Source organism: Mytilus californianus, unplaced genomic scaffold (assembly GCF_021869535.1).
Source record: "Mytilus californianus isolate M0D057914Y unplaced genomic scaffold, xbMytCali1.0.p SCAF_10, whole genome shotgun sequence".
Classification (NCBI taxonomy): domain Eukaryota; kingdom Metazoa; phylum Mollusca; class Bivalvia; order Mytilida; family Mytilidae; genus Mytilus; species Mytilus californianus.
In genome coordinates, this window is record NW_026262582.1 from 22,607,005 (window position 1) to 22,624,091 (window position 17,087).

At 32.1% G+C, this 17,087-nt stretch overlaps 1 protein-coding gene and 1 long non-coding RNA gene across 2 annotated transcripts in view; both read left to right on the plus strand.

The window, feature by feature from the left end:
* The window catches only part of LOC127717778 (protein CASC3-like), a 35,102-nt gene extending 29,174 nt beyond the window's left edge, over positions 1 to 5,928 (plus strand). The window contains exons 11-12 of the mRNA XM_052223612.1: positions 1,352 to 1,477; positions 2,270 to 5,928. Coding sequence (XP_052079572.1) covers positions 1,352 to 1,477; positions 2,270 to 3,103 — 960 coding nt within the window. The 3' untranslated portion in view covers positions 3,104 to 5,928. The remainder of the gene's footprint in view (positions 1 to 1,351; positions 1,478 to 2,269) is intronic.
* Positions 5,929 to 10,373: 4,445 nt separating this feature from the next.
* Positions 10,374 to 14,647, plus strand: LOC127717779 (uncharacterized). Its single transcript, XR_007989368.1, has 2 exons — positions 10,374 to 10,727; positions 11,022 to 14,647. It is a non-coding gene; the product is annotated as an uncharacterized LOC127717779 (long non-coding RNA).
* The last annotated feature ends 2,440 nt before the right edge of the window (positions 14,648 to 17,087 follow it).

Below are 17,087 nucleotides of genomic sequence, written 5' to 3' on the forward strand. Positions count from 1 at the left end.
AGTCTTTTAAGAGCTTTTCAGATCAACATGACAGTTTCAGATCAAAATTGGTTTACTAATTTATTAAAAGTTATAATTTGTATATATACATGTAATATTGCATCAGCCAGTGAAAAAAATGTCTGTCAAAGTTTCAGTGATCACTTGATGTATAATACTGTAAATAGGGAAATTTTCGCGTTAAGAATCGAAACGCTAAAATAAAACGACGGCGAAAATATCAAGGAATCTAATCATAAGATAAAGACCATACATGTACGTATATGATTAGGTTATGTAGAGGACCACTGTATAACACGGATTTTACAGACGACTGATCTATAACTCAAATCATAACTGTATTTCTAAATGAAAAGGAGTGTTAGAAATCATAACTTTAACACAAGTTAATCTTATTAACATGAAAGACATCTCAAGCAAGCGGACAATATGGATATTGTTATGTAAACAACACTCGTTCAGATATGTGATTGACAGCTGTCGATCAATTTTAAAATTAGTACGTCATTGTATCTGCTACACAGATAAATCAGATCAAAAGATCGATTGATTAGCATTTATCCTGACAGCATTTAATTCACTCTTAATTAGTAGATATAAGAAGATGTGGTATGAGTGCCAATGAGACAACTCTCCATCCAAGTCACAATTTATAAAAGTAAACCATTATAGGTCAAAGTAAGGACGGAGCCTTGGCTCACACCGAACAGCAAACTATAAAGGGCCCAAAAAATTACTAGTGTAAAACCATTCAAAAGGGAAAACCAACGGTCTATTTTAAATCTATATAAAAAACGAGAAACACTTATGAATCACATCAACAAACGACAACTACTGAACATCAGATTCCTGACTTAGGACAGGTGCAAACAATTGCAGTGGGTTTAAACGTTTAAATGGTACCACACCTTCACCCTTATCCATCCAAGTCACAATATAAAAGTAAACCATTGTAGGTCAAGGTATGGTCTTCAACACGGAGCCTTAGCTCACACCGCACAGCAAGCTATAAAGGGCCCCAAATATGACTAGTGTAAAACCAGGTCTTCTATCCTGTTTATTGTGTAATGTGTTTTTACAAGCAAACAAAACCTGACTTTTAATCTACTTTAACATTGCTGAACCGACAACAAAGAATTCTGATTGATTTCATCACTTGATTTACTATACATGTAAAGCTGTTCTGACACTTTCTAAATCATTTATGAAAATATTTGGCTCGGAAAATCGTGAATTCAAAACCGTTCGAATTAAGATTGTGTTAATAAATTGCGAAGAAAAGACTGCACGAAAATTTACTGGTTTACAGTAGATTTAGGTCAAACTAACTAAAATCTCCTTTTCTTTCAAGAATCAGCTTCAAGAAGTCTATCGACACGGAACAACATACTATGCTCCTGAGCTGCAATATCCTCAGATTAAAACGTTTTCTCCGGTAAAACGAACAAAATCAGCTATACCAATAGTCAATCCTGAGGTGAGTCTTTTCCCTTGAGTAACCAGCATTACATTAGTATTCTTGTTAAGCAAGTCATTATTTCTGCATTCTGACTGTAGAAACTGTAATTTTATTGTCTCGCCTTTGACGGAGTCAGAAAGCGAGACTCAGGTATGCTGTTTCGGACTGCGGTGGTGTCAACAATGTTTTAGTTTGTGATAAGGTCAGTTTAAGAAGAACCACTAGTGTTAGGTCAATGATATTTGGTATGTAGATGCATTAGTATTAGCACATCTCATTTCCATGGAGATTATTCAACCCTTCCCCCTAAGTCATCGTCTATTGACTTTGAAATTTTTGCTTCCTTAATATGTATTTATAATAGTTTGTGATTAGGTCAGTCTAAGGGAAATCACTAGTGGTAAGTCAATGATATTTGGTATGTAGAAGCATTAGCATTGGTACTGCCACATATCATTTCCATGGAAAATATTTGACGCCTCCTTCTCAGACATAGTCTATTGACTATGAATGTTTTGCATAGTTTACATGTCAAGTTTGTGATTAGATCAGTTTAAGTGGAACCGCTTATGTTAAGTCAATGATATTTGATATGCAGTTGTATTGTACTAGCTTTGAAATGGAATAATGATTTAATTTTCTTGAAAGAAATTATTTATGATTGGTGATAAAACTTTTTAAAAACGATCCCTCAAAACATTTTCAGTGTAAGTTAGCCAGGCTTTTTGTAACCGAATTCCGATTTGGTATTGGATAAGATATGTTTTATGAAAATAAAACCATAGTAACATTAAATTCTTTGAATTTCAGGAAGTTACTGGTAATGTTTATGTGGAGGATGTTGAAGGAGAAAGAGATTTAGCTGAGGATCAGTTTCAGGTAGATAACAGAGATGCCATGCTTCAAGAAACAATTGATAGAGAATTTGGATTTGAGGATCAAACTGAGGCTCCATCATTGTATGAAGGAAAATCTGTTACTGAACCTGTTTCAGACGAAACATTATTGACAAAAACAGATGGACAGACTTTAGAGACAATAGAACACACTGATAGTGATTTAGACTCTTTATCGTCAAGGTTAACAACAGACATCAGTAATTATACAATAGCGTTCAGTACAGAGCAGGAAGTCATAGATAAGGAAGATGATCAAGATGATGAAAGGAACTCTCCTGTTATGGAAGTTAAGAATAGTCTGTCTGTTGTTGAGAGCGTTCCAATTGTAGAACAAGAGGACAGTCTACCAGTTGATAGGATATCTCCTGCCATTGAAAAAGGAGATAACCAAGGTGATGAAAGAAACTCTCCTGTTTTGGAAGTTAAGAAAGGCCTGTCTGTTGTTGAGAGCTCTCCAGTTGTGGAACAAGCTGACAGTCTAACAGTTGATGATACATCTCCTGCCTTAGAAGATAAGAATAGTCTGTCTGTTGTTGAGAGCTCTACAGTTGTGAAACAAGATGACAGTCTGTCAGTTGACAGGACATCTCCTGCCATAGAAGAGAAGAATGGTGAGAGCTCTCCTGTCATGGAGGAAAAGAACAGTGTGTTAGCTGATAAAAGCTCTCCTGTTCCTGAAGATACAAAAGATACTTCACAAGAAGCAGCTGATGCCTCAAGCTCACCAGAAATTTCAGTTACATAGTCTTTCATAATTATTGTTAAGTGTTTTTGCAATTTTGTTTATGTATAGTATGTGAGATATCATGTTGGTAGATTGTGTTAAAGTTACAAGCATTATTCTTTTCTGCAATTTAAAGCTTGTTTTGAAATTATATGAATGATAAGAAAAGGCACAGTCATCTTTGAGCATAGCATTTTCATTATCATATATAAATATTGTCCATTTTATTAGTTAAATCTGTAATTATGTATAAACTGATGAGAGTTCTTTTTTAAGTTAAAACATTTTAAATTCCTGCATATACTTTTGTCTCCTTTTTTTAAATAGCTTTAATCATGTTAATATTAAAATTATTGGATATTGATTTATTTTTTCTCTCTCTTTCTTCTTGACTTCTACATGTTCTATCTGTGAATGATGAATTTCTTGTTTTACTTGAAAACCAGAAAGCTAGTTACATATATTTGTATACTTTTCAACCTCAAATATTGACCTCTTGGTTGAATTGTTAATCACAAGGTTAATTTATATGAAAATATCCAATTTTTGTGCTACCAAAAATATTACCTTATCTATATTTGGCGTATTATTTCAGAATTCCTCAATGCTCTTCAATATCATATTTACATGTACTTTTGCTTTTTAAATTTTTTTTTTTTAAGTGTAACTGATGAGTCTTTTGTAGACAAAATGCATGTCTGGCATACAAATAATCTCATCATAGATACCAGGATTAAAATTGTGTAAGCCAGACATGTGTCATGTCTACTAAAGATTTATCAGTGATGCTAGAATCAAAAAAATTAAACAGCCCAAATAAAGTACAAACTTAAAGAGCATTGAGGACCCAAAATTCCAAAAGGTTTTGCCAAATATATCTATGATAATCTATTCCTGAGGTAGGAAATCCTTTAGTTTTTTCGAAGAAAAAAAAATCATATAGTTTTGTAAATTACAAAATTATAAGCCTAGTATTTTTGATGAGTTTTTTTTGATCAATTGAATTTTGAAGTAACAGTGTCAAAAACTAAAAATCAGCAGCAATTTTTGACTGTTGTATGTTTTGGTATTAACTGCATTGTGCCTTTCCCAAGTCAGGAACTTGATCAAACATGTTGTTCAGTAGTTGTAATTGATAAGAAGATCTTTGTTAAGCTGTGTACAATTTATTGTCATCTTGTCTAGACTTTCAATGAATTAGAGTTTGACATCTTGTTTTATAGATACAACCATGCACTTGTCAGCTGTTAGTGAGGAGTGTGATTTGACCTTATGAATTGTTGGGTTGCTCATTGATATGTATACCTCATATCTCCATTTAAACAGAATGAAAGTCCTAAATTGAATTCAAGATAAAATAATTATACTTTTGGTTGTTTTTATTAGTTCACACATGTCAAAGTATTTCAAATGAATTCTTTATCTTCTTTCATTTTGTATGCCTTCAAACCAGGTTCTCAGCAGTTTGATAAATTTTTATAATCACTATTTACAATTATATCATTAGAGAAACAGAATCTACCACTTAACCCTGTTGAACACAATATTTATCCATTGTTTATAATTGAATTTTTTAAATTTCAAAATGCTCGGTAAACCTCACATTTTAAAGTTGGAAAAGTTGGGAAATCCTGAGTGGATAAATATGGTAATAAACAAGGTGAAGTGTTAGAAGCTATGATTATCTAGTTAGATGTTCCTTGGATGAAGCAACAATTTTTATATCAATTTCTGTTTTTGTTTAATTTTTGAATTTTGGTTAAAAGAAAGTTTATTAATTTTCAATTTACATGTAGAACTCATTCATGTCACATAACGACATAAAGTAAAAAAAATCATTTTTTTCTTCACACACGACTTAAGAGTAAATATATTGGTGCCAGTGTTTCAATTTCTTTTTACTGCATATTCATTACACTTTAAAAGCTGGAAGCCAGACAATACTGTGGACTCATTATTATTTGTAGGGTAACAATTATTGTGAGTATAAGTAAACCACTAATTTACATACTCAAAGAAATTTAAATTTCCTAAAAGCTTTTACACAACAGAATATGTGAAACCAAAACATGAAATCAAGAGTCAACGAAATTTCTCTCAAATTTTTCCTGAATCCACGAATATTAACATCCACAAAAATAAATAAATCCACTGTATTTTTATCTTTTTTTTTTATAATATTAAGTTAAATATGATGTAGGTTTCTCAATTTTTGTTTATTTTTTGCCATCATTTTTTTTTTATTTTTCCAATTGTAGGAGTACTTGGTTAAAACTTTTATTTAGCATGAAGACACTGTATTTATTCAAATAAAAAAAAGTATTTCAGCACTTAAGTTTATTTGATTAGCAAGCATATCCTATCTCACTATAGTACTGTAAGTTCAGAAATTATTGCAATTATTTCTGAATTTACAGTATATAAATATAAGAAAAATTAGGGCAGCTTAGTTCATTGTTGTTATGCATTATGATATGCGGATAAAATGATTAGCATAAACAAATTATTGGCACAAAGAAATTTTCTTTGAAAAACACACTTATTTCATGTACTGTAAATTCAAAATTTGTGTGCACATTTATTATTGTGATTGTTGATCAATGGACAGAAATGCTAGATTGTTTATTGACAGAAATGCTAGATTGTTTATTTCCGTTGCAGGAAATGATGCATGCAGTTAATGCTAATGAATTTTAAAATGTGAAATATATTTGTTGCAATTTTTGCATTAATTAGAACATTGCAAAAAATTCTGAATTTACAGCAAATATAAAATTTAGTTGTATAGTGATTTTTTTTTTTAATTCGATATGTGTTTATTTTTATGAATAGAGTATGATAACTAATTTTAGTGGTTCAATTACATATAAAGAAATTTGAAAAAACCACATACTTTTAAAGTAAAAAATGTAAATTGTGGAAAAGCTTAATAAGAAAAGGAGATTTGGTAACTTCTACGGCAACTATATCACCCTTCAAAAACAGATCCCTATAAATTCATTAAATGTGCTTAAACCAGCAACATCCGATCAGCCTGATCGGTAAGACATGCGCAATTAAGATTTGACAGATAAGGTGATGTAGGAGGTACAAGTTGTATATAAACAGCAGCTGATAAATGTAAACAAAACAAATGCACATGCTTGAGGAATTTGTAGCAGACGATTTAATTATCTTATCCACTGTGGTCAAAATAGTTATGGTTTGTTGTAGATATAATAACAAAAATAAAGAAAACAAATATTTACTTACAATTATGTTTTAACGATTTGACTTAAAAATTGTGAGATAAAATATCATAAATCCAAGTAAATTTGAACTAACTGATCCCAGATTTCAGACCACATGTTGTAAGATTTCCTTTTCAAAATTTTTACTTGTACTTGTCTTCGTGGGTTTTTTGCATCTTGAACAGTTTTTAATGATGTGGTTTGCCTATTTACATGTTCATTCCAATCCAATACAGCTAGATTTGTCCGAAGAATATAAACTTGTTTGGAGAAGTTAATTCTCTTGTCATGATATTGAAGAATGGCATTATTGAAACTTTCCACATAATAACTGTCCATACAATGAACATAATCAGTTGGCGATTTATATACCTGGGTGTTCATTAGAGCCCGACCTAATAACATCTCTGCTTTGGGATCCTTGATTAAATATTTAGTTGGTTCATAATTCGAATCAGTTTTACACCTTGATAATTCACTACAGTGTTCGTGATTGTTCTTATAATGTTCAACTATATTCAATAGACTTAGTTTAAGTTTCACTGGATCCTTATTGCAATTTTTCATTGCCCAATAAAGATGAGTTTTTATACTTGCTGCTTTGTCCGATAACTCAGGGTGCCACGTTTGTCCTTCCTTGTATCTAGGTCCAGAACAAATGGTCTTGATTTCTTTGGCTATGTTTTTGGTGGCATGCCATGTATCATTTGTTGATTCTGTGTCAATTCCATTAATACGGATAAATTTGTTAACACTGGTATTTCTGTCATGACAGTGAACGCGAATTTTCACCTCGTACTCATCTCTGAGATTTTTAAAATATTCGTAAATCCTCTCTGTTCCTATAAGTTCATGTTTTTGTGCACTTGTACAATCCACTTTTGAAATTGTTTCAACACGTAAAACTTTGTGTGTTCTGGCACCAAGGCAAACTACGTCTGTGTACATAGAGTTTTTTCTGGTACCATGTCTTGCATCAGTTACAATATCGATACCTTCTTGAAGTTCTTCATAAGAAGCAATTTCCTCCAAAAGAGCAGTTTCATATGGCTCTTTCACCAGCTGTGACACTACCGGGGCGTATTTCTGGAAAATACTATTCAGCGTAGTCTCCCCAATAGTACCAATGTTAGATGCCTGACAAAATCTGGAATATTGGTTTGGAAGTATTCCTGACACATAAAATCCGTGAGACATTCTTAAATTACATAGATATTTGTCTCCCATATACGGTGAGCTTGACCACAGTAGTTCATGTTTTTCCTCACATTTAAGTTTGCATACTCCAACATGACCCTTAATATCAGTTGAGTAAAGATGCAACTGACTTTTACAAACTTTTCCATGGTTTATCACTCTTTTAATAAGGTTCTCGATTGATGTTTCGGCAGTGACAAAAAGTTTCTGTGTTGATGTTTCCTCATTACATGATGTAAAAGAACAGTCCAAAAATGGTATATTGTTTTCCTCAGTCATATGTTGATCTTCATGTAGTTGTGTTATATTGTTTTTAATGTAGAATGTCATTACTTCAAATAACATGTCTTTATTTGTAGTCCTGTTTGGGTTCCCACCACCCATTGCCTTTTTAATGTCATTGGTCATTTCATATATCAAATTCTTCTCATCAATAGATCCAGAAGAAAAATTTATTTTTCCTTCAATAGGTTTTGGTTTTTCTTTCCTCATATCATTCCTTCTTTTAACACTCTCAACTTTATCTTTTAAATATTTTCTTTTTTCTGCAGGTTGAATATTTTCATTCATATTTACAGCAAGTGCTTCCATGATTATGAAAAATTCAATTTCTAAATTTCCCTCCAAAATTTGATAGCTACTGATGTTGGACATTCCAATTTTTCACTCAAAGCAGGGGTGCATGAAAACTAAGTTTTATTCTTAAAACAGATATATGTTTCTATACTTTTTCTTGAGGGTTTTTGGAAGAAATTATTTAATATTTTTGAGATTTTATTTGTATTTGTAATGCAATTATTGAAAACTTTCCCTCAAAAATAAGTTACATGTGGGTTTCCCCCCATCGTCAAAATGCTAGACTTCACTATTTATCTGGGGTGAACTTGGGAAACAAGAGCAGAATATATATATTTGATAAAATATTGTGTCAATTCAGCAGCTTTTACATTTATCTTAGGTATATAAATCACAGGTTATAACACTAATGTGTTTCGTGTAAAGATAAAAAAAACACTTAATTGGACATTAAAAATTTTAACGATCCCCAAACCCCCATCAAAAGTGTGCAAAGTGATACTGGCACACCTAAAACTGTTACACATGACATTTTTGAAATCTATAGTAAAATGGAAAACCAAAATCATCAAAATATTCTTTCTTTGGCTGTAACAGAGGAACAGAAACTTGCAATTCAGGCATTTTTTAGCCACAATGATTGGGACTTTAATGAGATAGCACCATCAAGTACTTCTTCTAACCTTCATTTAGAAGATAATGCAGAAACCAATATTAGTGCAACTGATAAAATTGAACACCCTGGTCAAAGTGGGTCAGATCAACAAAGTGCTGGAAATGATACCAATGATGAAGATATGTGTCAGGATTGTTTTTGTAGTCCTTGTGTTACACAAAACAGACAAAATTGGTTAGGTGTAGGACAGAGGGCACATGCTAGGAATAGTGGAATTAGAAAACTGAAATATAAATTATTCTGGAGAATGATGCAGGATAGAGGAGCATGGAGCAGTCCTCAATATCTCAGGAAAAAATGCAGGCTTTTGAATAGGGATAGGGTTGATGAAACTGTTGTTATCGTCAGAAGAGAGGTTATCCCCGATTGTGTGTTAAATCTTGTGAGGGAATTGTACCCAAACCCTAAATCTAAACCATACATGGGACATAGATGGCACTAATTCATGATATACTTTTTTTATTTCAACCTGTAGTGACTGATATAATTAAACCCTTTTGACCTTTTTTTATTACTTTGCACTCAATGTTTATATACAATTTAACTTATTGGATTAATTGACAAAATAAGTTTTCTGGAAGGAAAGTTTGTGTAATGTTTCAAAGGGATTTAAACATTGGATATCTCTGCAAATTAGGTAGGTGCTGTCTTTATTATGCATGAACATTATTTTCCATGTGCATTTGTTTACAAACAGAATCAGCTGTTGTCAGGCTCCGCCTTCAAAATTCAAATTTGAACTAAAAATCTGTTCACTTCAGATTTTTAAACATGGAATATTTAAAAGATAGAAAGATTTTTAATTTTTTTTTTCACATAATATGTTGAAAATTCTTGAAAGAACATATGTAACAAAAATCATAATAAATTACAAGTGATAATAAAAGTGATTCATAAAACATTGTCTCTGATTTGAACCCTGTCAATTATTTACAGATTTTAAGAATTCAAGGGATGCAACCCTTTTATACTCATGTTGCTGGTTTAACATTACACAATACTGTGTATTTATCTAAGATAGCCATAAAAGTACATGAAAATTAAGAATATAACATTTTTGGAGAAATATCAATAAGTTATTATTCAATATCTGCCTGATTCTATTAAAGATGGAACAGTACTTTAAAAATCTTGTACATGTGTTTCAAGTAATGTCGGTTAAAAGTCTTTTTTGGGGTTAATGTTTATATAACATCCACAGGATATATATATAAACACAAGTACAATTTGATGGCAATTCAATATATCATCATGTGTTATCAAGTAACTAAGTATTTGTAAAAAAAAAAAAATGTTGGTTTTTGTCGAGCCTGCGACTTTTGTCGCAGAAAGCTCGACATAGGGATAGTGATCCGGCGGCGGCGGCGTTAGCTAACTTCTTAAAAGCTTTATATTTTAGAAGCTAGAAGACCTGGATGCTTCATACTTTGTATATAGATGCCTTATGTTACGAAGTTTCCGTCTGTCATATGTCCAATGTCGTTGACCTCATTTTCATGGTTCAGTGACTACTTGAAAAAAAAGTCAACATTTTTTGTAATGTTAATTTCTTTCTTATTATGAGTTATAGGATAACTATATTAAGTATGTGCGTACCTTGCAAGGTATATGCAATAGGTCAACTATAAATGGTGTATGGAATGATTGTAAGGTGTACATGTCTAGCTGGCAGGTGTCATCTGACCTTGACCTCATTTTCATGGTTCAGTGGTCAAAGTTAAGTTTTTGAGTTTTGGTCTTTTTTTCTAATACTATATGTAATAGTTCAACTATATTTGGTGTATGGAAATATTTTATGATTTATATGTCAGTCACGCAGGTTTTATTTGACCTTGACCTCATTTTCAAGGTTCCTTGCTCAGTGTTAAGTTTTTGTGTTTTGGTCTGTTTTTCTTATACTGTATGCAATAGGTCTACTATATTTGGTGTATGGAATGATTGTAAGGTGTACATGTCTAGCTGGCAGGTGTCATCTGACCTTGACCTCATTTTCATGGTTCAGTGGTCAAAGTTAAGTTTTTGAGTTTTGGTCTTTTTTTCTAATACTATATGTAATAGTTCAACTATATTTGGTGTATGGAAATATTTTATGATCTATATGTCAGTCACGCAGGTTTTATTTGACCTTGACCTCATTTTCAAGGTTCATTGCTCAGTGTTAAGTTTTTGTGTTTTGGTCTGTTTTTCTTATACTGTATGCAATAGGTCTACTATATTTGGTGTATGGAATGATTGTAAGGTGTACGTGTCTAGCTGGCAGGTGTCATCTGACCTTGACCTCATTTTCATGGATCAGTGGTCAAAGTTAAGTTTTTGAGTTTTGGTCTTTTTTTCTAATACTATATGCAATAGTTCAACTATATTTGGTGTATGGAAATATTTTATGATCTATATGTCAGTCATGCAGGTTTTATTTGACCTTGACCTCATTTTCAAGGTTCATTGCTCAGTGTTAAGTTTTTGTGTTTTGGTCTGTTTTTCTTAAACTATAAACAATAGGTCAACTATATTTGTTGTATGGAAGAATTGTTAGCTGTACATGCCTGCCTAGCATGGTTCATCTGACCTTGACTTCATTTTCATGGTTCATTGGTCAATGTTTAGTTTACTTGGTTAATGTTAAGTTTATGTGACAGTTGTAATAAAGCTTTATATTTAGGACTATCAACATAATATAAATGATTAGTAAAGAAGGCGAGACATTTCAGCGTGTGCACTCTTGTGTTGAATATTTGCACATTATTTAAATTTTATTTTTCTTGTAAGTAATATTTTATGATGTACTGTGTATCATAGGACTTTTAAAAATACATTCATTACCTTTCTTAAATTGTCCGTTTATAAATTTTGAAATTATATGGAAACTAAGGTTTCAACTCCCTCATGCAAAGTTGACCTTAGATGGATTTGGCAATTTTTTTTAGGTCCTATTTGGTCACACATAGCTCTTCAACTGTTTTGGTTCTCATACACCCTTGGCTTTCAAATGTTCGGCTTTCAGCATCCCTGATGAAGGTAAATCCAGAAAATCACTTCGGACGCCTGGAATTTATAACATGTTGTTATCACATTCAACTTCAAAAACACCATAATTTCATTGTGTTCATGCAGGTTTTAAACAGATAAACAGTCAATAGATATAAGAAGATGTGGTATGAGTGCCAATGAGGCAACTCTCCATCCAAGTAACAATAGATATAAGAAGATGTGGTATGAGTGCCAATGAGACAACTCTCCATCCAAGTAACAATAGATATAAGAAGATGTGGTTTGAGTGCCAATGAGACAACTCTCAATCCAAGTCATAATTTATAAAAGTAAACCATTATAGGTCAAAGTACGGTCTTCAACACGGAGCCTTGGCTCACACCGAACAGCAAACTATAAAGGGCCCCAAAAATTACTAGTGTAAAACCATTCAAACGGGAAAACCAATGGTCTAATCTATATAAAAAGTCTGGTAGTTCTGTCATTCAGTTCACTAAGTCCATCCATTTCCATGACATTACTTCATATGAATGGGATGTGTAAAATTATTAGATAGTATTGTTTAAACACTTATTTCAACTTACTTCAGAGTAACATCTTGTTTGGAGTTGGACTTTTTATATGATTTGGAGTATTTGTTCTTTAATGGAGTAAAAAAACGAGGTATCTTATCTCATTAAAAATTCTCATTTGTTTAAAGTCATTGTTAGCCTTGCAAGTACCAACTTTTGTCCCTAAGCATTTTTCATGGTGTTTTTTTCCGGTGAAAACCCTTAGTCTGCAAAACAAAAATGTTGTTATGAGTGAAAATTTTCAGTAAGTTATTGACTAAAATTAATGTCATGTGCTGGACATCCATTGTTTTATGTTGTCAAAATAAGTATTAAATTTTTGTAATTGTTTTAGAGGATCCTGTTACAAGTGGTTTTTTTTATATTCATCTTAATAAAAATGTTTTTATGTTTGCATTAAGAAAATTCTGTTCATATTTCTGTAGAATAAGAGATTGCGATTTAGCTCAGGGCTGTTCCAAAATTTATTGGTTGGGGGGATGGGAGGCTCTCAAATTAAATTTAATATAGGTGGTAGCATTTTCATTAGGATTGCAAAAGTTTTGCAAAATTGGGATTGTTGAAAGGAATTCCGCACACTTTGCAGGTTTAGACAAGTTCTGTATCATATCCCTAACTTATGTAAAAATATGTATTCAATTGTTATACCATAGAACTAGTTATGATCATTTTAAAGGATGTCAGTGCTGAATTCATTAAATAACTGTTTCTCTAATGATGTTTTCTTGATTATTTTTATTTAATCAACGTGTGGTTCGTTTGATCTCACTTCTTCATTGGTCAAAACTTTATTATGATGTCAAAGTTTCTTCCTGTCATCTGAATTTCCTATTGTGACGTCATGAAAAAAGGCGACCATGTCTGATGACGTCACATAAAAAGAACACATCTTTTTGCAGATCATTTGAAAAGAATGATCTAAATATAATTAGAGAAACAGATTCCACAACAAAATCTATTGCAATACGATATTTATCTATTCTCGACAGTTAAATTGTCTCGTGTGGATACATATCGTATCACACTTCATGCAGTGGTAGAATCTAAATACATCTCATGGTCAAAATCTGTATAGTTAGTATATTTGGATAGGATGTCTGTATATATACACAAGTTATGTCATACCAAAGTGATTTCCTGATGTAGATATTATATAATATTAATTTAATTTTACCATCATTTCAATATAGTATGGATGTTGAAATTACAAAATGAGCCGCTAAATTTTTTTCTATACTGAATTTTTTTTTACAGTATACCAATATCATTTTCTATAGATATTTAAGCACTTCTACTTTAGAAATTTGAATAAAAAAATGAATCAATATATTGGAAGCATGGACTTATTTTTTTTGCATTGCTAAAATCTTTTGAAAAAGACCTACTAATTACAGGCAGGTGTTGTATTGTGAATTTTTGCTTGCATTTGTTTTTTAAAAATTGTCGAAAAATTGATGCAAATGCCAAATAAATAAGGTGACTTAAGAAATTATTGCATCCAGATAATGCTATCAACATTAAAAATTCTTGAGTTTTTATTTTAGCAAAAAATAGTATGTTACAATTTTTGAAACAATAAAATCTTCACAAAATTTTTTTAATTTACAGTACATTATATTATTATTACAATTCAATATTTAAAAATACAACTGAAAGTTAATTGTCTGATGAAACACCAAAATAAGCAGACATCCATTCTCACAAAGGGCTTTTCCAGAAATAATTGTATGGGGGGGGGGGGGGGGGGGGGGGGAGTTGAGTGTTGGAAGACACTTGAATTAAAATTTGATGGGTGGTGGTTATTTTAGACATATAGCCCTAACAATTACATGAAATGATGAATGAAAATTTGATGCATGGCGAGATTAAATAAAAAATAAAAAGTGCATTCAATATTTTTTTCGTAATAGATTACTGTAGTTCTTTCCAGTTAAATTTGGATTATCTCCCTTTTATCTTTAACTAGCATAGGTGTTTAGTGTGTGTGTGATTGTATCAATGGTGCAAGTACTTTGTTTCATTATGACAATAAATATAGGTGTATTTTTTTAAATGGGGAATTGGATTTTTTTTTTTTTTATAAAAATCGGGATTGAAATACTTGAAATTGTGAAACATTTCATGTATTTACATTAATATTAGTTTTCTAATAAATTGGACACATTTAATCGTAGTAATTTACTATCATAAGGCCAGTCAGTGATATCTTACTTATACTTTCTAATGGTAAAAGACCAAGATATGTTTGTGAATCAAATAGACTATAAAATACATTATAATTGTACATGTATTTCAATTTTACTTGCAATAAAATTTAATAAGCTTTCTTCCAGATTTTTGTTGCATTCCTCAGACTTTATTGTCCTATTTTATTTTGTTCAATCAGAATACATGTTATTCAATGTTTTTTTGAAAGGGGTATACTTTAAATTCAGATATTTTTGGGTGCATTTATTTATTGCTATTGTATAAAATTAGACAAATCTTAGAGATCAGTCATTGCGAATAAAAGAAATGTAGCATACATAATGGTATCAAAACTTAAAATGCAAGTTTTTATACGACCGCAAAAAAATTTTTGTGGTCGTATATTGGTATGACGTTGGCGTCGTCGTTGTCGTCTGAAGACACATTGGTTTTCGCACTCTAACTTTAGTTTAAGTGAATGGATCTCTATGAAATTTTACCACAAGGTTCAATACCACAAAAGGAAGGTTGGTATTGATTTTGGGGGTTATGGTACCAACAGTAAAGGAATTAGGGGCAAAAAGGGGCCAAAAATAAGCATTTTTGTAACTTCCAGACATAACTTGTGTGTTAGTGTATGGATCTCTCTGACATTGTTCCACAAGGTTCCATATCACAAAAGGAATGCTGGGATTGATTTTGGGGGTAATTGCCTCAAAATTTTAGGAATTAGGGGCCAAAAAAGGGGCAAAAAACAAGCATTTTTCTAGTTTCATGACAATAACTTGTGTGTAAGTGTATGGATCTTTCTGAAATTGTACTACAAGGTTCCATATCACAAAGGGAAAGCTGGAATTGAGTTTGGGGGTAATTGCCTAAACGTTTAGGAATTGGGGGCCAAAAAGGGGCCAAAAATAAGCATTTTTCTAGTTTCCAGACAATAACTTGTGTTCAAGTGTATGGATCTCTCTGAAATTGTACTGCAAGGTACCATACCACAAAGGGAAGGCTGGGATTGATGATGGGGGTAATTGCCTCAATATTTTAGGAATAAGGGGCCAAAAAAGGGGCAAAAAACAAGCATTTTTCTAGTTTCAGGACAATAACTTGTGTGTAAGTGTATGGATCTTTCTGAAATTGTACTACAAGGTTCCATATCACAAAGGGAAAGCTGGAATTGAGTTTGGGGGTAATTGCCTAAACGTTTAGGTATTGGGGGCCAAAAAGGGGCCAAAAATAAGCATTTTTCTAGTTTCCAGACAATAACTTGTGTTCAAGTGTATGGATCTCTCTGAAATTGTACTGCAAGGTACCATACCACAAAGGGAAGGCTGGGATTGATGATGGGGGTAATTGCCTCAATATTTTAGGAATAAGGGGCAAAAAAAGGGGCAAAAAACAAGCATTTTTCTAGTTTCAGGACAATAACTTGTGTGTAAGTGTATGGATCTTTCTGAAATTGTACTACAAGGTTCCATATCACAAAGGGAAAGCTGGAATTGAGTTTGGGGGTAATTGCCGAAACGTTTAGGAATTGGGGGCCAAAAAGGGGCCAAAAATAAGCATTTTTCTAGTTTCCAGACAATAACTTGTGTTCAAGTGTATGGATCTCTCTGAAATTGTACTGCAAGGTACCATACCACAAAGGGAAGGCTGGGATTGATGATGGGGGTAATTGCCTCAATATTTTAGGAATTAGGGGCCAAAAAAGGGGCAAAAAACAAGCATTTTTCTAGTTTCAGGACAATAACTTGTGTGTAAGTGTATGGATCTTTCTGAAATTGTACTACAAGGTTCCATATCACAAAGGGAAAGCTGGGATTGAGTTTGGGGGTGATGAATCATAAGGGGGTTCAAAAAATTTTGGGGGGGGATTTTTTTTTTTCCTTTTTTTTTTCTTTTAAAATTTTCCATTTTAAGTTGGTTATTTCTGATTTATATTTAAAAGCAAATAATAATGATATGGTAGGAGATACACACCAAACAGGATGTGTAAATTTTTATATAATAAGTATTGTGCAATAGCAAGAAATTTTCAATTGCACAGTATTGCACAATAGCAAGAAATCTTCAATTGCACAGTATTGCGCAATAGCAAGAAATCTTCAATTGCACAGTATTGCGCAATAGCAAGAAATATCCAATAGCACAATATTGCACAATAGCAAGAAATTGTCAATTGTACAGTATTGCGCAATAGCAAGAAATATTCAATTGCACAGTATTGTGCAAAAGAAGATACTTCGTATAAATTGCTTATTTCTTGACCAATTTCAATGGGGTTTTATTCTTGAATTCTTGGGGTTCTTTAATATGCTGAATCTAACCGTGAATTAAGTTTTTGGATTTTGGGCCCGTTTTTAAATTGGTCCACATTGAGGTCCAAAGGGTCCAAAATTAAACTTTGTTTGATTTCATCAAAAATTGAATTATTGGGGTTCTTTGATATGCCGAATCTAACAGTGTATTTAGATTCTGAATTTTTGGTTCCGTTTTCAAATTGGTCTACGTTAAGGTCCAAAGGGTCCAAAATTAAACTTAGTTTGATTTTAACAAAAATTGAATTTTTAGGGTTCTTT